Consider the following 23,650-nt stretch of genomic DNA (forward strand, 5'->3'; position numbering starts at 1 on the left):
TACACTCAACTCTATCAAAGGCCTTTTCAGCATCCAAAGAAATTACCATCAGTAGGTCAGGTTGCTGCCATGAAATATTAATCAAAGAAATCAATTTTATTACATTGTCTGCTGAATAACGATTCTTAATAAAACCTGCCTGATCCACCTGAACCAAATCAGGTAAACATTTTGCCAGTCTATTAGCCAGAACCTTGGCTACTATCTTATAATCCACATTTAACAAAAGTAGGTCTACATGATCCCTCATTCAAGGGATCCCTATGCTTCTTAGGAATCACAGTAATAATTGCTTTAGAAAAAGAGTCCGTTAAGGAACCAACTTTGTCCACCTGATGTAACATATCCATCAACAAAGGGACTAACAAATCTTGAAACTCCTTATAAAATACAGAAGTAAACCCATCATCTCCTGGAAATTTATCACTTGGCATATTTTGAAGTGCCTCCGTTAATTCACTAACAGTAAAGGAAGCACCTAAATCCTTAACATTCCTATAATTTAAAATAGGCAAAGTTAAACCAGGTAAAAATTCTTCAAGAGCAACTACATCCTGCCCTACCTCAGATGTATACAGCTTCTCATAAAACCTGTGAAACTCATCATTAATTTCCTGAGGTTTATAAGTAAATTTTGACTGATACCGAATAGCATTTATTGTTTTAGATGCTTGTTGTTTTTAACTGCCATGCTAAAACTTCATGCACTCTCTCCCCAACTCATAATACTGTTGCTTTGTCCTCTGTAGGAACCTTTAAAATTTATGTCTTTAACGAATCATACTGCAATTTTAAATTTATTAATCATATATTTTTAACCTCCGTCGAACCACATTGCAAATCTTTCTCCAGAACCTCTATCTCCTTCACCAACTGTTCAACTTCAGCCATTTGCCACATCTTAACTTTAACTGTGTAACTAATAATTTGTCCCCATAAATAAGCTTTAAAATCATTCCACAAAACAAATTTAAAATCAACTGAACCTACATTTATTTTCAAAAAACATTGAATGTGATCCCATATGAATTTATAAAATTCCAGATCTTTAAGTAAAATAAAACTAAAATGCCACCAATACACATTCCCCATCCTTTCCGAAGCACCACAAGTAATTAATAACAAAGAATGATCAGACAAAATCTTTGGTATATACACAGCTTCTGTAATTCGACCTTGCAATTGCACTGACACTAAAAACAAATCTATTCTTGAAGAAGAGTCATGTCAAAATGAATAAAATGAAAAATCTTTTTCTTTAGGATTTAATTTTCTCCATATATCTACTAAATTCAACTCCTTCATTAAGACCATCAACTGTTTAGCCATCTAGTTCTAATTACCATTTTTGGAGATTTATCCAATAATTGATCTAAACAACAATTAAAATCACCTCCTATCATAATCTTATCATAAGCCTGATTCAAATTAAGAAAAGAATCCCCCATAAATTGTTCATCATCAATATTTGGAGCATAAACATTCATTAAAGTCCAAAATACCGAAAAAATTGTACAATCGTAAGTCGACCAGCCGCTTCATAAACTGATTCCAATTTAAAAGGTAACTTCTTATTAATCAAAATAGTGACCCCCGCCCCTTTGCTTCTCTACTAACATCGTCTTGACCCGCACCCCAGAGTCAGCATCAGGGGGCATTAGTGGTACCATGGGGGGTACAAACTGCCTTTCGAGGGCTCACTCAGCGGGGCGGGGAGGGGGGCAGGTGCCATACCTGCCATGGACCTCATCTGTCCGCTGCACTGTCACACTTTCCCCTCCCTCCCGTGTTAGACAATTGTATATGCTTATAGCATGTGGAGATAAAATCACATGATCAATTTTGGTGGCCCCTCTCTGATGGCATCACCCAGTGCAGTCGGCAACTCGCTGGTGATGATAGTTCTGCGGTTGCCGGGGGGTGGCACAATGACACATTTGGGGGTGGCATGGCCCGTAAATGCCCTCCTATTATGCCAAGCCGGCTTCAACTGTGCATCCTCCATTGCCTGCTCATCTCCACACGCAATAAGGACAGATTTCCCTTGTCCTTGGCTAACATCCTATTAAACTGCACATCCAATGTATTGTCCTCTGTCATTTCCACCACCCACTGTATGGCCCCACCACCAAAAACTTCTTCCCCAGGGTCTGCTCACTCCATGACTCCCTCGTCCACATCTCCCTTCCGACTAATAGCTGTCTTGGCACCTAACCCTGTTACTGCAGGAAATGCTAGCACCCACACCTCCTCCCTCACCGCTATTCAGGGCCCCAGTCTTTCCAAGTGAAGCACACCTCACTTGTGAAACTAGTGTGTTGTTTACAGCACCTGGTGCTCCGGTTGTGGCCTTGAGAGAGACTGGGCACAGACTGGGGGCATTGCTTCGCTGAACACCTTCACTCTCTCTGCTGCAATAGCAGGATCTCCCAACAGCATCCGATTCCCTGCCCCATACCCATGCCAACATGTCTCTTCATGGTCTCATGCAATGCCAGACTGAGACGACCTGAAAACTGGAAGAACAGCACTTCATATTCCGTCTGGGCACCCTCCAACCAGGTGACATCAACTTCTCTGGTTTTCATTAGCTCCCCCCACCCCCGCAATCGCACCCCTTCCCCAATCCCTTTCTCCTTTCATCCAGCTCTCTCTCTCTCTTTCTCTCTCTCTCTCTCTCTCTCTCTCTATCTTTCCCTATTCCTCTGTCTCCTTTCCTCCAGCTCCCCCCCCTCCCTGATCAATTCTCACCTCCTCTCCTGTCCTCCTATCCATGTCCAATTATTGCTTTTTGACTCTTGGCTGTGCTCCACCACCAACCCCACCCCCCGTGCCTCCCACTGTTTCTTCTCCCTTCTCCCCCAGCCTTTTAATTCAGGTAATTACCTGCTTTTTTTCTCATACATGGAGGAAGGGTTACAGCTCGAAGTGTCAGTTCTATATCTTTACCACCCATGGACGCTGCAAGCCCAGCTGAGTTCCTCCAGCATTTACTGTGTGCTTTTGCTACAGGTTGATTGATGTCATTTGCAATAGCAAGGAAGTTTGGGGGGGCAGTGGTAAAAATGCAAGCTTTTGAAAGATAGCATTCAATATTTTGGATTGGAACTAGAAAGGTCAAGATTCTGCTTGGCTTGACATCTGTAATCAACATTTCCTTGCAATAAAACAGCCTTTTGATGGAACATTGAAGGAAATGTCAAGCCCTTTGTTTTCTCTGCAGTGTAGTCCTTTGACTGCAGTTAATTCCTCAAGAGTGGCATCAGCCCGATTTAGGTTCATTTGGAAAAGTTTGCCCCAGAAGTACACATTTCATTCTGTGATGGATCAAACTTAAATGCTGACCAATAAGATGGTGAAAGTTGTGTGGTAATAATTATAATGAGGATACATTGTAGTTAATTGAATATTGTCAGTCCAGCTATTTGGATCAATTATAATACAAGAAGCCTCTTGTATCATCTTCCAACTGGTCGGAGGGGATAAAACCTAAATGCATGAGAAATGCAAAGTAGGTCGAATCGAATCTGCAGCGAGAGAAATGGATTTACAATTTCAAAGTCATAACCTCTCATCAGAAGAGAGGAAAAGTTGAGCAGCTTTCAAAATGTAGAGAAAAGGCAGGGGAGAGGGAAGAACGTAAAGAGGGTTTCAGATGGAGAAAGTTGAAACTGCAAGGTGTTAAAGGATCGAGTAAAGGAGTAATCCCTACTCATGCTGAAATAAAAGCTGGAAATGCTTTGCAGGAGAAGTAGCATCTTAATGTCTCACATGACATTGAATCAGAGCTGGTTCACCGATTTGAAATCTTAAATCTCTTTCTTTCATCATGGATGCTGTCTTACCAGTTGAGTATCTCCAGCATTTTTTTTTAGATTTCCAGCATCTGCAATCGTTATTAATCTTTATTTCTCCAGGCCAAAGCTGAATAAGTGAAATTGTTGAACTCTGCACGGCCATCCAAAAAAAATTAGATGCACTTCCTCCAACCTGTACTGCACACCAGTGGAACAGTTAGGTGCCTGAGTACATAGAGGTCGAAGTGTGAGCAAGTTGAGGAATTGATGTGACTGGCAACCGGAGGCTCACCTCTCGCATGCTCTGGCTTCATCCCCGTCCATCTCTGGACTGACTACACAGACCTAGCAAAGGTGTTCTTGTTATGGGGGATATTAGAATGGTTATGGATAAATATGTCTTTAAAAAGATAGATTGTGGGGGGGTTTAGTGTAGGTCACTTCACAGAGTAACACATCACAGAAGACCTCATTTAAAATGCAAGAGCTTTGCTGAAGCTAGACTTTGAGGCTCTGGTTGGCTTTGCAGAAGCAATGAATATACTGATCAATTGTGTATGAGCAATAAAGTCCAGGCTCAGAAGTACTGAGATTGGGTACCCAATTTTTTTGTGAAAGCATTTCACATGGATTCTTTTTAAATGTTTATTTGAACAGGATAGGTGGGTATGACTGGATGACCACTTTCCCAGTGTGTGTGTGTGTGTGTGTGTGTGTGTGTGTGTGTGTGTGTGTGTGTGTGTGTGTGTGTGTGTGTGTGTGTGTGTGTGTGAGAGAGAGAGAGAGAGAGAGAGAGAAAGAAATCTGTTCGACAGTATCAGTTGAGGCTGCAAAATGGCAAACTGGCATGCTTGTTGAAAACCCTATTTTGAAGACGGGTTGTGAGTTCTGAGTTCACCCTGTTCAAAACCCTTGTATTCCTTACAAGAGGAAATGTCTGGCTTGAGTTTTTCTCCTGAAATAAGGGATACAAGAGGAACTCTGTGGTGACCTGGAAGAAGAGATTATCATTTGGGAAAACTATGATGGGGCTGGTTTCTTCGGCACTGAAGTGACTGATTGGAGGAAATCAGTTGTGTGTGTCTAATGAGCAACAAATATCTCTCTGAAACCAACAAGAACCTTCCTGAGCAGTAACTATTTACCTTTAAGCACCAGACCCTGGTGAAGGTTCATAGATGTTAAATTTTGTGTATAGTATGAGAATTTCCTGATATTGGTGAACCTGGAGAAGTGAAAAGTGAATGAATGGACTGTGAAACAAAGAACTTTCCTGAACATATTCACATTACATACACATGCACCTAGAATTAGAAGGGGGTTAAGTTAAGTTAATAGTAATGTTAAAGTTTGATCTTATTTTCATGTTTAAAGAAAATTAACAACAACTTTTGTTTAAGTAACAATTGTATTGGTGAATTTCTATTGCTGCTGGGTTTTGTAACATTCTGGGAAGTGCTCCATAATTTGGTTTGGGGCTCACCCCAGTATAGAGTTGAACACAGAGTGAGCAGTGAATATATTGTACAAAATTAATAAAGTATAAATAAATTGCTGCTTCATGGAGGCCTTCAACAGCAGGAGGTAAAAAGGTTACATAAATGTTTGGATGGGAATCATGTATTGGTAGAGTGAGTGCAAAGATTTTACAAGTGGCAAACAATGGTTCAAAGGTGCAAAGGACATCCTCGTAGTTCAATTCCAACATTCTCTTCCTGTGAAGCATTTCACATGGATTCTTTTTAAATGTTTATTTGAACAGGATAGATGGGTATGACTGGATGATCACTTTCATGTTCTCAAAGTTTCCAGGAATAGAAACAATTCAAATTCCATTTTGTGTCTTATGTTTCTTTTCATTTCAGATTGACCTCTTCCATGCATCACATGGGTGACATATGCCGTAGACTCTCTCATTTCCATTTACAGATTTGAAATTATATATTATAGTGCCAGATCCATAGAATAATAGACACTGCAGCACAGAAATGGGCCCTTCAGCCCATCTAGTCTGGGCACAACTATTATTCTGCCTGGTCCCATTAACTTATGCATGGACTATATCCCTCCATACCTTTCCTATCCATGTACCTATCCATTTTCCAATGTCAAAAATGAGCACACATTCACCATTTCAGCTGGCAGCTCATTCTAAACTCTCACCACTCTTCATGAAATTCACCCTAAAATTTCATCTTTTACTCTTAACTCATACCCACTTACATTTTCTCCATATCATTCAAAATTTTGTATATATCTCTCAGGGAATAAAGTCCTAACGTGTTTAAACTTTCTCTGTAACTCCGCTCCTCAAAACCCGACAACATCCTTGTAAACCTTCTCTAAGCTCTTCCAATCAAAGATATAGGAACAGAAGTAGGCCATTCAGCCCATTGAGCTGATGCATTCTCCCACTCAGCACCTCTCCCCGGCCTTTCCCCCACCCTCCATAACCTTTGATACCCTGACTATTCAAATACCTATCAATCTCTCCCTTAACTATCCCTAACGACGTGGCCTCCACACTCGCATATGGTACTAAATTCCAGAGTTTCACCAGTCTCTGGCTAAAGAAACTACTCTACATCTCTGTTTTAAATGGGCGCTCCTCAATCCTGAAGTTGTGCCCTCTTGTCCTAGATTCCCCTATCATGGGAAAGAACTTTGCCACATCTACTCTGCTCAGGCATTTCAACATCCAGAATGCTTCTTTGAGGTCTGCCCTCATCATTGTGAACTCTAAAGGGTACAGTCCAAGATCTGTCATATGTTCCTCATTTGCTAATTCCTTCATTCCAGGAATCATTCTTGTGAATCTTCTCTGAACCCTCTCCAATGCCACCACATCCTTTCTTAAATAAGGAGCCTAAAACTGTACCTTGTGCTCCAAGTGAGACTTCACCAGTGACTTATAAAGTCTCAACATCACATCCCTGCTCTTGTATCCTATTCCTTTAGATATGAATACCAACGTTGCTTTTGCCTTCTTCACCGCTGGCTCAACCTGCAGGTTAGCCTTTAGGGTATCCTACACGATTCCCTTTGCAGCTCCGAACTTTGAATTTTCCCCCCATCTAAATAGTGTGGGTTTTTAAAAATTCCTCTTAATAACGTGCATGGCCATACACTTTCCAACTTTAAATTTAATTTACTGCTTCTTTGTCCACTCGCCTAATCTACCCAAGTCACTCTTATTGATATCTTTCCTGTAGTTGGGTGACTAAAAACCGTGGAGTTCTGAAAATTCACTCAGACCTACAAATGCTTGCTTTCCACAGGCTTACAATAATCGCAGAGTGTCAGCTGCAGCTCCAGAACTTTCCAATGGATGAACATTCGTGCCCTCTCATCTTCTCGAGCTGTGAGTATGAACTCAGCAATATTGTTGTTGACCTTGAGAGAAATGTAATCATTAATTGACCGATTTTTATTTTGGCCAGAATACCAATAGTTAGAAGTTTTGCAACAGACAGAATGCGCTGAGGTAAAAATGGGGTGAAATTATATTAAGAGAAACACAAAAGCTGCTGGTACTAGAGCTTTGAGGGAACAAAGAGAAGCTGAAGTGTTTCAATGAGTCAGATGGCATCCATGGAGAGGAATGGTTTGTTTCTGTTCAGGATTCTTCATTGAAATTAAAGTTGTTGTTGTTGTTCATCCTTCATAGTTGAAGATGACCATGACTTCAAAATCAAATGGGAGATTGGTGGCTGTGGGTCCGGAGTGACTGGTGAGGCCAATCCGGGACCTGAAGTCTCGTCCACATGTGGGTGGGTGCTGTCGTAGCAGTGGATGCTGCTCGGGGCTTGTGCACAGCACGCTTTCGTTGCGCCTTGGAGATGCACCTGACTTCAGCTGCACATGCTCCTGTGGTGATCTTGCTGCTCCAAGCTGGACGGTCGAGGGCAAGCATCTCTCACGTGTTGATGTCAACACTCAGGCCTTTGAAGGGAATGAAATAGCTGGCAACTGGGAGCTGTGGCTTTGACGTCTAGATAACGCATAGGTGCTCAACTAAATTATATTTGGATTCACTGATGTAGAGGAGCCACACTGAATTCAGTCAATGCATTAGGTTAAGTTGGATGAGGTGCATATCAGAGTCTGCCTCATCTGAAAGGTCTGTTGATGGCCTGGATCAAAGTGAGAGGGGAGATGTATCACACTTTTATTTTAGAGTTACAATGGGAAGTTGAAAGGGGTAGAAGGCTGGCAGGGAAGAACAGACCAGGGAGTCTGGAGAGATTGATACCTGAAAAAAAATGGTTAAGGTCAGGGACAGGGAGGTGTGGCTGGTGTTTGGGATTACGCTTAAGTTGGTGTAAGTGTCAGAGGATGATGTGATGGATACGGAGGCCAATTGGGTGGAAAGTGAGGACTTCGAGTGCACACTTCAGCACTGAAGGTGTTTAGACCGTTACGATGAAAGCTACAAAATGCAAGTATTTTAAGAATGAGTTGCATTGGATATGGAAGGTTATACATAAAATAGACATATAAAACACATTCACTGCTTCTCTCTCCATGAATCTGGCCTGGTTTAAGTGTGCATTCTTTGAAGAGCAAATTTTCTAAAGTTAGAAACATCATTGAGCCCAAACTTTTCTGGTTTTCTTTTGCACATTTTTCATTGCCATCTCCAATGTAGTTCATCACCTTCACAGAATGTGGTGCAAGTGGCAAGGCCAGAATTTATTTCCCATCCCTGACTGCTGCCCAGAGAACTGCCTTTTCATGGCATTATAGTCTCGCTGGTGAAGCTGGTCCAGCAATGCTGTTGAGCCAGGAGTGCCAGGATTTAAACCCAGGAAGGATGCAGAAACAGATCAGGATGCAAATGAAACAAATGATTTCCAAAGAATCATGAATATAAATTGAGCTAAGATTAGATCTGCTTTATAAACATTGACTGATGTTGTAAACGTTTTCATTTTAGTCAACAGGGTTGATAATTTATTGAAAGGTTTGCAATTGAACATATGTGTGTGACTTGAATTGGCAATTGTCCTAAAAGTGCAAGTGGGGATTCCCTCTTTCCTTGAAGCAAGCTAGTGCTGACAGGTTGCGATTTCACTGAGTTGCATATTTGATCCAAAGCATTGAGTTGTCTGGGGTGTTTTTTTTTTCCCTTCAGGGAGTTTTTTGAAATGTTAAACTGAAAATTGTATGAAAGATGATAGAGCGTGAGATTTACTCTTGATTGAATTGTGCAGTGTGGCAACTATGGTGGGCCTTTGCAGCTATAAAACCTTTGAAGTGTGTGATCAGCATCAGTGGTACTTAATTCAAAGGGTATTGTGACATTGCAGGACTTCTACCTCCCTGGTTTCTGACTTGTGCAGGATGGTCATTTCACAATTTTCTCTGGAGCATAGGAGCTGGTTGGAAGTTTGTAAAACCATGAGGCGCTGATAGGGTGGACAGTTGCAATCTCTTCCCCTGGAGGACATGCATTTAATGAGAATAAACATAGAGTATAGAAATCTACAGTGTTGTGCTGACCGAAATAACCTTCTCTAATAACTGTCAAGTATTTTCCTGCTGCATAACCCTCCATTTTTCTCTGTTCCATATACCTATCTAATAGTTATGTAAAAAAAATCCTCTTGTACCCCTGCCTCCATCACCATTCTGTGAGGGAAAAGTTCACCCCTTGTCTCCCCCTGTACTTAGTGGAGAGGAGGGTAGCTTGAGGGAAACATGTGGGGTAAATATTTTAACACAGAGAATGGTGGGTATCTGGAATGGGCTGTCAGTGTAGTGGTTGGGAACAGATACAATTATTACATTTGAGAGATTTCTATATCTTCTCATGAATATGAAGGAGATAGGAGGATTTAGGGAGTAGTTTGAAAACCAGTGATTTAAAGGAATGACTTAAGATTTCAGATTTATTGTCAGAGTACTTATATGACGTAACATACAACCCTGAGATTCTTTATCCTGAGGGTGAGGCAGAATGACCACTTATTGGTCATGCAAAAATATAACTGTACACAACATAAAAATGTAAACAGATAAGAACTGCAGAGACAATGAATGTAAACAAACTACGCAATGCAGAGAGAATAACCAAAAAAAATAAAGTGCACAGGTAAGAGTCATTAAATAAGTCCCTGACTGAGTTTGTTGTTGAAGAGTTTTATGGTGGAGGGGGAGTAGATGTTCCTGAACTGGGTGATGTGAGTCTTGTGGCATCTTTTCCTTTTTCCAGGTGGCAGCAGCGAGAACAGAGCATGTGGTAATTTGTGTGGATCCTTGATAATTTCTGCTCCTCTCCAATAGCAGTGTTACCTGTGATGTTCTCGATAGTGGGGAGGGTTTTACCTGTGATGTCTTAGGTGGTGTCCACAACCTTTTGAAGGGTTTTATGCTCAGGTGTATTGGTGCCCACATCCCAGACCATAATGCAGCCGGTCAGTACACCTTAAAGAGAAAAAAGGCAGATAGGGAAGGAAAATGGTACAGAACCAGTAGAAAGCTCTTCAGTGTCTGTGACTTACAGTCATTCAAAATATCATTGCTGATCGTTTCTCTCAGTCCCACTTTCTTGAATTGTTGTTAATGTATAAAAGTCTGTCATTCTCTCTCTGGCATATAATCAGAAAATGAGCTTCCATAGCCCTCTGGGTAGATAATTTCAAAGACTGCCAGCTTTTAGTTGAAGCATTTTATTAGTCCTGAATGACCAATCCTTTATGTTGAGTCTTTGACACCTAGCGCTAGAAACTACAGTGACAGGAATTGTCATCTCTGCATCTACCCTGTCACGATTTTGAAGAATTTTATACACTTCAATGACATCACTTCACATTTTGTTCGACTCGAGAGAGTATAGGCCCAGTATACTTAATTTGCTTTTCAGGCATCCGCTCTGTCTTTACCCATTCATCATTCTGGTGAACCTTTGTGCACTCTTTCTGTTGCAATTTCATCTTCCTTGGGCAGGAAGACCTCATAGGAGTGCATTAATCTAATTGCTGTGTCACCAGGGCCCTACATAATTGCAGCAAGATATCTTCGTGCTTCTACTCAAATCCTCCTATCATGAAGTTCAACATACTTGGAAATGAAGCTGACCTTTCAAGTGAGGGGTCCGTTCATTAAATTGGGGAGAGAAGGGCCAGCTCTATGATGTATGACTCACATTGATTGATTGTTGAACCTACATGTCAACTAAGGATGATTCTTCTCAGACACATGGCTCCCTCTGACATCAATACTATTTCACCCCTCGTCATGTGAAAGGAAAAGATCCAATTTCCTCCCCTTGCCAACCAATTAAGGGTATGGATTAAGGTGGTCAATTCACTTCTATTAATTCTCAAACTCTTGGGGGGGAAAGTTACACTGGCTTTCAAGAATTTGTAGTAACAGTACATTTCACAACCCAGGATATTGGGTTGGATGGTGCACAGAGCCCTTTGCTGATCTCCACCGAAGGAACACTCAGCAGCTGATGTGCTGTCCCCACAGATAGTGCTATTTGGTTACTATCTTTTTCTAGAAGTCCATTGAAACGCAGCAGCATGGGGGTTGCAGTTTTACATTGTAATTAGATTGGGCAGCACGGTTAACATAGCAGTTAGCACAACGTTCTTACAGCACCCGTAACCTGGGTTCGGATCCGGCATTTCCTTAATGAGTTCGTACGTTCTCCTTGTGTCTGAGTGGGTTTCTTCTGGGTGTTCTGGTTTCATCCCACCCTTCAAAGTGCATGGGGTGATGCCCCATCAATTACTCAAAGACTGAGGTTGAGAAACCAGTAGACTTTTATTCACTAAAGAACAAAGGTACATCCATACTGCACAACTGTCCTGCACTAAGGAGGGGTCTGTGGAACAATCATCTTTATACAGGAGCCTGTGGGAGGGGCCACAGCTATATCCAGCCAATGAATGTGCCTGACCAGACAAATACATTCATCAGTGGTTTACCACATTCATCCCTCATTTTTTTTTAAAAAGTAACCAGCGGGGTGAAGTGATGCTTAGAAAATCTGGCCTGGACTTGTAGGGCCAAAATGGCCTGTTTCCATGCCATAAACTGTTATATGGTTATATAACATCTGTTCCCAAATTAAGTCTTTCAGGTGGTTTGGCCATTCGCTGGGATCGTCATAGTACCGGTTGTGACTGCAGTGCAGTGACAAGGTCCTGGACATACTCGGGAACACATAGTTGCTCATTGGTGCTATGCTGGTGGGTAAATGATGAAGTATATGATGGTATATCCTCTGTTGGGGAAGAGGCAGGTTACCATGGTTCAGATGCATCATGTGTGGTCAGGAGTGAGGGGGGTGGTGTGGAGGTCTTCATAGTCTCTGGAGGAGCCAGATCCCTAATGGAGACAGTCTTTGTGTCCGTCAAGATACTCCATGTAGGCATATTGGGGGTTGGCATGAAGGAAATTGGACCCTTTCAACCAGGGAGTCAGACTTATGGCTCCTCACATGCTTCTGGACCAGGACTGGCCCTGGGGATATCAGCCACTCTGGCAGCATGGTCCCTGTCGCAGATTTCCTGGGAAAGAAAAACATATGTCATGCGATGTGGCATTCCTGGCAGTACATAGAAGGGACCTGATGGAGTGGACTGCCTCCGGGAGGACCTCTTGCTAGTGGAAGACTGGAAGGCCCCTGGATTATAAGACCAGGAGGATGGCCTTCAAGACTGTGGCATTTCCCCTTTCCGCTTGCCCATTCTCCTGGAGGTTGTAGCTAGTGGCCCTACTTGTGGCAATAACCCTGGCAAACAGGTACTGGCACAGCTCATCATTCACAAAATAGGACCTCGGTCTCTGTGGATATAGCTGGGGAAGCCAAATAGAGTGAAGATACTGAGCAGGCCTTGATGACTGTGGAAGTTGTCATGTCAGAGCAGGGGATGGGAAATGGGAAACAGGAGTATTCATCATTAACATTGAGGAAATTCACATTGTGATCTGTGGAAGACAGGAGATCCTATAAATCAACACTGAGATGCTCAAAGGGCCAGGTGGCTTTTATCACTGTGCCCCGTCTGGCCGGTAGAAGTGTGGTTTGCACTCAGCGCAGACCTGGCAGTCCTTGGTCAGGGATCTCATCTCTTCGATGGAGTACAGCAGGTTGCAGGCTTTGAAGAAGTGGAAGAACCTGATAACTCTGGAATGTCAGATATCATAATGGAGGGTTAATAAGAGGTCAATCTGTGCACTGGCATAGGTCCTGCATGACAGGGTGTCCAGTTGCTCATTAAGTTTCCCCGGTTGGAACAAGATATCGTAATTGTAGGAGGACAGTTCAATTCTCCACCTTGGTATCCTGTCATTTTTAATTTTGCCCCGCTGCTGGTTGTTAAACATGAACACAACTGCACGTTGGTCAGTTAGCAGGGTAAATAATTTACCAGCCAGGTAATGGAGCCAATGCTGCACAGCCTTGACAATGGCTGGGCCTCTTTCTCAACTGAGGAGTGTTGAATTTCATCGCCTTGTAGGATATGGGAAAAGAAAGCAACTGGTCTGCCTGACTGGTTAAGGCTGGGAGCCAGGATGAAGTTTGACGCATCACTTTCCACCTGGAATGGGATGGATTCATCCACAGTGTGCATTGTGGCCTTGGCAATGTCTGCCTTGATGTGGTTGAAGGCTGCACGAGCCTCTGCCATCAGAGGGAAGGATGTAGATTTGACGAGGGGCAGGCCTTGTAGGCATAATTAGGGACTTATTGGGCATAATAAAAGAAGATTCCAAGACACTTTTTCAATGCCTTAAGGCTGTGGGGGAGTGGGAGTACCAGGAGTGGCCACATGCGGTCAGGGTCTGGGCCAATGACTCTGTTCTCAACGACACAGAGTGAAGGATGGCAAGGTGGGTTGTGCACATCCTTATATATGAGGTTTAGGAGCTTGGCAGTTTGGATGAATTTCTGGAGGTTGGCATCGTGGTCCTGCACGTCGTGGCCGCAGATGGTGACGTTGTCAAGGTCCGGGAAAGTGGCCCACAGATCTTACTGGTCCACCATGTGGTCCATCTCCGTTGGAAGACTGATACACCCTTTGTAACTCCAAAAGAGACCTGAATGAAATTGTAGAGGCGGCCATCCCATCTGCCTCAAACCCAGTGTATTGGCGGTCCTCCAGGTGGATAGGGAGCTGGTGATATGCTGACTTCAGGTCATGGTAGAAAGGACCTGATACTGTGCAATTTGGTTCACTGTGTTGATCATGTGGGTGAGGGGATACGCATCTAATTGTGTGTACCTGTGGATAGTCTGACTGCAGTCAGTGACTATCCTGTTCTTTCCCCATTCCTCACTACAACCACCTGCGCTTTCCAAGTAAACGTGCTACATCTGCCCGAATGAGGGCCCTATCCCCAGCACTGTACCATCTTCTTTTAGTGGCAAAAAGTTTGCAGTCGGGGGTGAGGTTGGCGAACAAAGGTGGAGGGGTGATTTTAAGTGTGGAGAGTCCACAGGTCATCCATGGTGGGTGAATGGATTGTTGGCCATACACAGTGGGGAAGTAGGCTCTGGAGGAAGGGTGGAGTACAGTGGTAGATTTGAAAATTGCCAGATTGTGACAGTGAGGGGTGAATGGGTCCCATTGTCACACTTTTAGGATGTCACTGAAAATCAAGTCCCAACAGCACAGAGCTGTGACTTCACCAAAAGGTTAAAATCTTTATAGTCTAAACCCTGCATAGTTAGAATCACTCTGCAGTAACCCTGGACATCTGCCGTATGAGATCTTGAGGTCAAGGAGAATTTCTGGTTCACTGGCATTACTGCGAGGGAGAAGCGCTACACTCTATTGGGGTGTATGAAACTCTCTGTGCTCCCACTGTCTAATAGGCAACTCGTCACATTATTGCTTACCTTAATGTCCATCATTGACCTGGCGAGCTGATAAAGGCTGTCTGGGTTGAAAGTGATGGAGGCCAGCATCGAGTCGCAGCTTATCGCTGTTATGGAGGGTGGAAGTGTCCAAGATGGCAGCCCCCAGGGCCTGAACATGCCACCGTTGGCTCCCGGTGATGGCAGTGTCCAGGATGACGACCCCCATGATCTGCACGCAGTGCTGCTAGGAAAGGGTTCAGACTTACACACTTTGGCGTACTGTCACTTCTTCCAGCAGCTGGAGCAGGTTGAATCCTTCACTGGGCAACGTTTCCTCCTGGTGCTTCCCCAGACCGCAGGAGTAGCACTACAGGTTGGGCCCCCGACAGAACCAGGCAAAAGCGGTGGGAGGCGTTCACGGAGCCACTGTCAACTCACTAGCGGAGCAAAAGGGTGGGAGCAGGTCCCAAGATGGTGGCACCCGGGGTAACAACGAGGCGACCGCATTATCGGTTGAATAGGCTCTGTAACAGCATTATGGTAACCACTTCTCTGACTGTGCCGCCCTTCTAACGCAAATCACAATTACATTCGAATATCACTTAGACTTGATTTTGAAGACAATAGTATCATGCCAGGAATCCATTTGTACTTAGTGTATCATGAAGTTTTAATCACCTACGGGAGGAGGGATTTACTTATATAGGAGGAAGTCAAGGGAGGTGCATTGGAATGATTCCTGAGGTTGTTCAGTGAGAGAAGACAGAACAGGCTGAGCTTTATCTTTTTGGAATTTGGATGAAGAGGAGGGTCAAGTCTCTGAAAAGGCTTGACGGAATAGATAGTAAAAGATATTTTCCTATTTGTTGGGGGTGGGGGTGGGGGAAGGGTGGGATTGGGGGAGAGGTAAGGGGAGGATTTAGAAGCAAGTGACCCAGTTTCAAAATCTTGGGTTGCCATTTAAGGTGGAAATCAGGAAGAATGTCTTCTTCTGTCGTGAATCTTTGCAATTGGCCATTGGAATATGGTGGAATACAATACAGGCCATTGAATGCTGAGCTCGATTTAAGATCCAGGGTTATATGTACAATGCAGCAAGATGTTTAAAGCAGTGGTTCCCACTCACATACTTCTTTAAGTATTCCCTATGTCATCGGAGCTCTGTGATTGGTAAGGGATTGCTTAAGGTGGTATGTGGGGGCGAAGGGAAGGTTGAGAACCACTGCTCTCGACCCAATTGTTACTGAAATATTTTGCTTGAGAAAAATTGTCATTGGCCCATTTCCTTTGGAGATATGAATCCGTGCACATAATAAATCAATGAGGTACAATTAAAACAGTGGTTTTCAACCTTTTTCTTTCCACCCACATACCACCTTAAGCAGTCCCTTACTAATCACAGAGCACCTATGGCATAGGGAATACTTAAAGTGGTATGTGAGCGGAAAGAAAAAGGTTAAGAAACATTGGTTTAAAGCTAAAATTAGATCAATCATTATCCTAATGAATAGCAGGACAAGCTTTATGCCCCAGTTAGCACGTTACTGCTCTTATTTCTTATGTTCGCTTGCTGCCTGTATGTCCAATGCTCCTTGCAAATGAGAAAGTCAAATCTCTGTCAATTTATCCAAAAAAATAAATAAGACTTGTCCATTTGTAATCCAGCAAATATGACAGTGCATTCAGTTTTTATCTATCTTCCTAAGGCTATCTTTTGCAGGATGCTTCTCTGAGACAATGAGCCGGTAAACAAGACCTGAAGGTGGTTGCTTGGTTGTTTGTACTGCATGTATGTTTTGGGACAGCAGAATATATTGCTCATCAAAACAAGTACAGAAAAAAATTAGTGAAGGTTGTAATTGAAAAAAGAGCCTGAAAAAAATGTAGTCTTTTAAATAAATGAGAATAATATCAGAGAATGATATAATACCAACAGAGGCCATTAGGCCCAAGAGGTGAATGTCTGCCTTTTGATGAAACCAGTTAATCCAGGCATGGGTAACATATGGCCAAATTTATCTGGCCCGCAGGCTCGAAGGTCCATGGACCCGATGTAAGGCCCACAATCAAAATTTATCCGAGCCGCGGACCTCCGGATCTAGCCCATTATCTAAATTTATCTGTGCCCCACCGCCGCTACCCCCCCAACAACTTTCCAGCTCGCCACCTCCAATTCCACCCCTGGTCTGGCACCAACGCCACCTCCAATTCCACCCCTGGTCTGGCACCAACGCCACCCCCAACCACCGTCCGATGCTAATTCCATCCGCCCCCCCCGCTCCCAGTTATATACCAAATCCACCCTCTCAGTCCAACACGGACTCCACCCTTCCACCGTCCAACACTGATGCCACCCCCACCCACTCTGAAGCTGCAAAAAATCAGTGAGGCCTGCCATGCAACCACTGACTCACCATCAGGTTCACGCATGGTAAAAGGTTGTTCCCTTCCCCCCGATTTTGTTAATCAGTTCCACTCCCTGTCACTTCTTTTCTCCTAAAAATACCCTATTCTTTTCCCTTAAAAATACTTCCCAATTCTTCTGAATATATTTCCAACATCATTTCCAGCGGTATAATCTCTTTGCAGCTATATATATGAAAATAAATATCAAGTTTACTCTTATTCTTTGACCGGTACCTTGAATCTTTGACCTCTGACAAGACCTCTGCACAAGGGAGTTTCTTCCATTGTTCCACCAAATGAATTTATGATTTCAAACAACCTCAGCCAAATTTCTACTTTTTCTCATCTGCTCCAATGGAAATGATCTGTGCTTTTCTACATTGTAGTAAATCTCCTGCATCTATTCCAAAGCCTTGACTATTCTTCGTCAGCAAAAATATCACCGCTGTGCTCAGACAGGACAGACCAGAGGGCCCCTCCACCAAAGCTATATGGGTGGAACTGTAGAATGTGAAACATATGACCTCATTAATGGGGTTGTATTATAGGTTGCCCAATAGAATTGGAGGACCAAATTTGTAGGGAGATAGCAGTCGGCTCCAGGAAACAAAATTATGATAATAAGTGATTTTAGCTTTCCACATATTCACTGGGACTTCCATTCTGTAAAAGGGCTGGATGGTTTAGAGTTTGTTAAATGTGCCAGGCAAGTTTTCTAATCAATATACAGAGGTAAAATTTCTTTCCTCTTTTTTTGAAGAGGGGGAAAATCTGCTTGGGTAAAAATAGAATTAGATAAAATAGGAGAGAGAAAAGCAGAAGACTATATATAAATGGGATGCAAAATTAATGATTGCTGAAAGAGATTCTCATCTTTCTTTTAAAACTTTATTTAGTATTTTTTCAATAAGAATAATCAGACTTTTACAAAATAAGTAATCTAATAATAATAAAACAATAAAACAAACCTATCCCCTCCCCCTCCCACAACAGATCCCTAAAGGGAAGCATAAACAAAAACATTCAGTAATTTACAATTTTACTAAATTCATATTCTTCATATAATGTGTTCACATCTTAACAAAAAAATATTAATTATTATGTAAATTATATGTTATTTTCTCCATATAGATACACAACTTCAACTCATTATGCCATCGAACTACATTTAACTCCGCTTCATCTTTCCAAGAAAAGGCAATACATTTAAAAGCAACTGTCAATGTTAGACGAATAAACGCTGTCTGAAACTTATCCAACCCCAAGTCCACTAACAGAGTAAAATACCCTAACAAAGAATTTTTGGATCTAAAGGAAATTGAATTTTAAACAATTTTGAAGAATATTCCTAATTTTAAACCAGAAAGGATGAACTTTATCACTAAAACCAAACAGAAGGTAGAAATGTTCCAACACATGATCCACACCTAAAACACAGATCTGAATTGCTAAATCCATATTTTTTCAATTTTTCAGGGGTTAAATATAACTGATGCAAAAAATTATAATTAACCATCTTACATTAATTAATTTAGTCAACCCATCATAACACATATTTTCCCGATCCACCTGATTCACCTCACAACTTAAATCAAGCTCCCATTTAATCCTAGATGTATCTAAAAAAAATTTAACCATAGTATCTTGTAATAATGCATACATCTCTGATATCAAACCTTTATCTGAAAAATATGAAACCATAGATTCAAATTTAGTCAGCTTAGAAATTTTCATTTCCATTCCAAAATTATCTTTTACTAATGCCCTCATTTGGTAATAAACAAACAGAGAATTCTCTAAAATCCCAAATTTCTCTTTAAGCTGATTAAATGATAAAAATTTACCTTCTTCCAAACAATCCTGCAATCTTTTTATTCCTTTAATCCACCAATCTTCTAAAACTCTATTATTCAATGAAAAAGGAATCAATTTCTTTTGATATATTGGGGTTTGAGCTGATAAACTACCTTTTCATCATATTAATAAATTCCTTTTAGTCCAAAGTTCTAATAAATGTTTCAAAATTGGTACATTATATTTCTGTAGTCGGATCATATTCCATTCAAATACAAATTGATGGGGACAAGGTTCCAATATTGCAGCCAATTCTACCCTAGCCCAACTAGGAGGGTTTGAAATTTCTAACATATGATTAATAAATCTTAATTCAGCTGCTTCATAATAATTTTAAAAATTAGGTCATTGAAAATCTCCCAAAGCATACTGCCAGGTCAATTTATGTATCGCTATTCTTGCTAATTTTCCTTTCCATAAAAATTCTCAAACTACTTTATTTAAATCTTGAAAAAGATTTCGGAAGAGAACAAGGAACAGGGAATCGATTGAAACAAATATTGAAAAAGAGATACTCATCTATTGAAATCTTTGATTAAAATTTGACATAATACAAATACAGAAATTAGAATAAAGAGTAATTTATCTCTTAAAACTCCTTTCGCTCATAACAGACTCATACCTTGTATATTAGATAATCAAATTTCTGAAATTTGGTCTTGTAAAGGAATCAGATATATTAAAGACTGTTATGAGCAAGGGCAATTGATGTCATTGAACAACTTAAGAATAATTAAGGTATTCTTAATATTATGATATTTTGCTATTTTTCCAAATCAGAGCATATTTAGGTTATAAGCTGGGTCCAACAATGTATTTACTAAAGTGTAGTGATATAGAGACTCTAATAAGAAAGAGAAATACAATATAAATAAATTTATTTCAGCAATTTATCAATTACTTCAAGTGGGGAGCCCTAAACCAGGGATTCATAAATCTAGACAAAGATGGAAGATAAGAGATGAGAAAAAATGGGCTAATTTTGTAAGACTGTATGACTAATGCAATAAACGTAAGATATAATCCAGTATAATTTTTTACATTAGCTATACATCACGTCACAGAAATTAAATAAATTGAAATCAGATTTATCAGATCAGTGTTTTAGATGTGGTGAAGAGGTGGGAACTTTTACATTCAACAAGGTCTTGTGATAAAGACCCTTTTGGCTGGAATTTGGAATTTTTTTAGAACAAATTACACTAGTCCAATTTCCACAAAATCCAGAATTATATTTATTAGGTAATATTTTAGGGTTAAGACCTACAGAGAAATTAACTAAATATCAGATAGAATTTGTTAAAATTGCATTAAAAGTGGGCAGAAAATGTATTGCAGTTGCTTGGAAATCTGATTCACACCTAAGTGTGGAACGATGGAGTAGGGAAATGTACAGTTGTAATCTCCTCGAGAAAATTTCATAAAATTTAATGAAAAAATATGATATATTTTTACAAATTTGGTGCCCGTATTTACAAAAAATAGGATTAAATTTTTAATTTTCATTAGATTTCTAAATGTTCTTCTTAGCCTCTAAGACCTGTGTGGAACCCCATTAACAATGAAATAGATATGAATTTTAGACTAGATGGGTTCTAACACTTTCGGCAGTCCTCTTGCTTTTTTATTCCTTTCTTCTCTCCTATTCTAACACTTAACTATGTACTTTCTTTTCTTGAGACAGTAGAGGGGTAGGAGGATGGGGGTGTAATACTGACTAGAGAGAGTGCAATACTGGATCTCTTATTTGGTGACAAGACAGGACAGATGACTGAAGTATGTGTAGGGGAACACTTTGGGTCCAGGGATGATAATGTCATTAGTTTCAAGAGGAAGTCCAATTTTGAGGAAATGAGAAAGTATCTAAAAACTGTGGATTGTGCTAGGTTGTTTTCTAGCAAAAATGTGCTCATTAAGTGGAAGGCATTCGGAGGTGAAATTTTTAAGAATTCAGAGTTTGTATGTTCACGTAAAGATTAAAGGCAAAGTTAAAAGGCATAAAGAACCTTGTTTTTTGGGAGATACTGGGATCTGGTTAAGAAGAGAGAGTTTTATAGCAAATAGAAGTTTGGAGGTGTAGTAGACATTGAGGAAGGTTTTCTAAGCTTGCAGGGAGAACTGGACTAGCTGGAAAGTGGCAGAGAGAATTTAATGTTGACAAGTGTGAGGTGTTCAACTTTGGAAAGGTAAACTAAGGTAGGACATATTATGGTTAACAATAGGCCACTGAGGAGTGTGGTATAACAGAAGGGTCTGGGAATAGAGAAGCACAAGTCCCTGAACATGGTGTCACAGGTAGAGAGGGTCGTAAAGAGAGCTTTTGGCAATATTGGCCTTCATAATTCAAAGTATTGAGTAGAGACACTTTGTTGAAGTTATATAAGACATCGGTGAGGTCAAATTTGGAGTATTGTGTGAAGATTTGGTCACCTACCTTCAGGAACGATATCAATAAATTTAAAAGAGAAATATCATGAGGACTTGAGGAACTGATTTACAGGGAAAGATTAAACAGATTAGGATTTTATTTCTTGGAGCATCAAAGAATGATGAAATTTGATCAAGGTTTACATAATTATGATGGGTATAGATAGAGTAAATGCAAGTAGGTTTTTTTCTACTGGGGTTGGGTGAGATACAGACTAGAGGATATTGGTTAAGGGTGAAAGGGGAGAAATTTAGGGGGAATATTAGGGGTAATTTCTTCATGTGTTGAGTGCTGGGAGTATAGAAAGCTGCCAGCTGAAGTGATGAATGCAGGCTCAATTTTAACAGTTAAGACAAATTAGGACAGGTACATTGATGGAGGGGTATGGAGTGCTGTGGACTCAGGGAAGGTCAGAGGAACAAGACAGAATAAAAATTTGACACAGACTGGAAGGTTCGAATGGCTGGTTTTCTGAGCTTTAAAATGTTCTATCATTCTGTGTATGATGCTCAGAAGTAAGTCTTGCAGTTGAGGTAATGCTAAGGATAACTGTGCCCACTGTCATCATGAAGTAAGTCAGACAGCATTCATACAGGTGCCCTTCATCTTGGACATCCACAGTTACTGTCAGTACTACTTTGATTCACATTACAGTAGGCCTCCTGCAATGCTGTTAAGATATTATACCTGCTCAGGCATTCCCTGTTAAATGCATCTGATAAAATGAGGTGTTTTGGGAGGGTTTTAACCACGGTGCTGTGGTTATTATTGCAGACTGCCACACTGTAAAAAGAAAATCTGGTATCAATGTGCAGTTCCAGAAGAAAGTTAGTATGGTTGACTTCTCAATATTTTTAAAACATAATTTACTTTTTTTTTCTTTCATGAAACCCAATTATTCCCATCTGTGTCTTTTTTTTTATCCCCCTGCTTCATTTCTGTCTCACTTATATTTCTTGATTTTGCTTCCTAAATCCACAAAACTTCTCAGCGATTATATTTTAACCAAATGACTTCAAGAGCTGCACCCTTTTCTTCCTTTATAACAGCTATCAGTAATACCTTGTGGATTGTGGCATGGTGCCCCAAGCATGCTGTGCAATTTCGTTAGATCACAGATAATTTCACCTTGGATTCAGCTCCATATTCCCATTTGCACTGTGTAATCTTTGATTCCTTCTGGGCTAAAAATTTGGCTCGTCCTATCTCGAATATATTCAATTGTCTCCACGGCATTGAGAATTGCAGTGATTCACAACCTACGAGACAAGAAATTTGTCGTCATCAAACTTTAAAGAGGTGACCCTGGTACTCAAACAATTTCCGAGCAAGGAGAAAGATCCTCAAATCATTGACCCTGTCAACTATGATAAATCCAGAGACACATTTAAATGTTCAACAGTCCTTTCATCAAGAATTTGCATGCATGCATCTGCACTCGTTCCAGTAGCCACTTTAAAGTTGATTCATTTATTTTCAGCTAGTACTCCGCTCTGCCAAAAAGAAATGGCGTTCACGGAAGAACATGAGAATTAGGAGTCTGCCATCTGGCCCATCGAGCCTGCTCCGCCATTCAGTAAAATCATGACTGGTCTGACTGTGGGCTCCTAAGGACGCTGCGAGGTGGGCTGAGTTCCTTCACCAATTCCCTGTGTTTTTACTACAATCACAGCATCTGCAGACTTTGGTGTTTCAGTTCACCCAGCTCCACTTACCTGCCTGTCCTCAATCACATTTAATTCCCCATTCTTCAAGTATCTATCTATCAATATATTCAATTGGATAGCCCGTACAGATGCAAGACCCTGGGAGAAGCAGTCCATCCTAAATCTTCTTCCCCGAATTGTGAGGCTGGGTTGCCTGCTTTTGGTTTGGCTGTCTTATAGTCCTCCTCAGATTTAACAATATCCCCTTCAATCTTGATATATTGGCAAGCGATTAATGTAGGGCTGGAAATCACAGAAATAAATCTTTAAAAATTGAAAAATCAAAATACTGCTGTGCTGGAAACCTGACATAAGAATCAAAAGAGCAAAATACAGTCTTCAGATCAGGCTGCAATTCTGCAAAAACTGGGGAAGAGAGAAAGCAAATTAGTAGTTTTACTAATAGCAGGCGGAGAACAGAGAGATGGAGGGCAGAGAATACAATACCTCTGAATGTGTGCAGGATTGCCGTGGTAATAAACGTATTTGAATGACAGATTGGTGAACGCAAATAGACACTGGTCGATTACCGGGCAGGTGGAGACTGCTGTTTACCTGGGGCAGACGGGAACTGGATGACAGATGGGGTCTAGAAGATTACCTGGAGCAGATCAGTAAATGGACATTGCTGAAAGGCTTA

The 23,650-nt window shown here is 41.1% G+C and overlaps 1 protein-coding gene across 1 annotated transcript in view; it reads left to right on the forward strand.

Annotated features, from left to right (window-relative positions):
• LOC138739574 (gamma-aminobutyric acid receptor subunit gamma-3-like) overlaps nt 1-23,650 on the forward strand; it is a 483,253-nt gene that overhangs the window by 307,968 nt on the left and 151,635 nt on the right. Inside the window, exon 5 of the mRNA XM_069891900.1 lies at nt 7,076-7,158. Coding sequence (XP_069748001.1) covers nt 7,076-7,158 — 83 coding nt within the window. The remainder of the gene's footprint in view (nt 1-7,075; nt 7,159-23,650) is intronic.

This window comes from Narcine bancroftii, chromosome 7 (genome assembly GCF_036971445.1).
Source record: "Narcine bancroftii isolate sNarBan1 chromosome 7, sNarBan1.hap1, whole genome shotgun sequence".
In the NCBI taxonomy this organism is placed as follows: Eukaryota; Metazoa; Chordata; class Chondrichthyes; order Torpediniformes; family Narcinidae; genus Narcine; species Narcine bancroftii.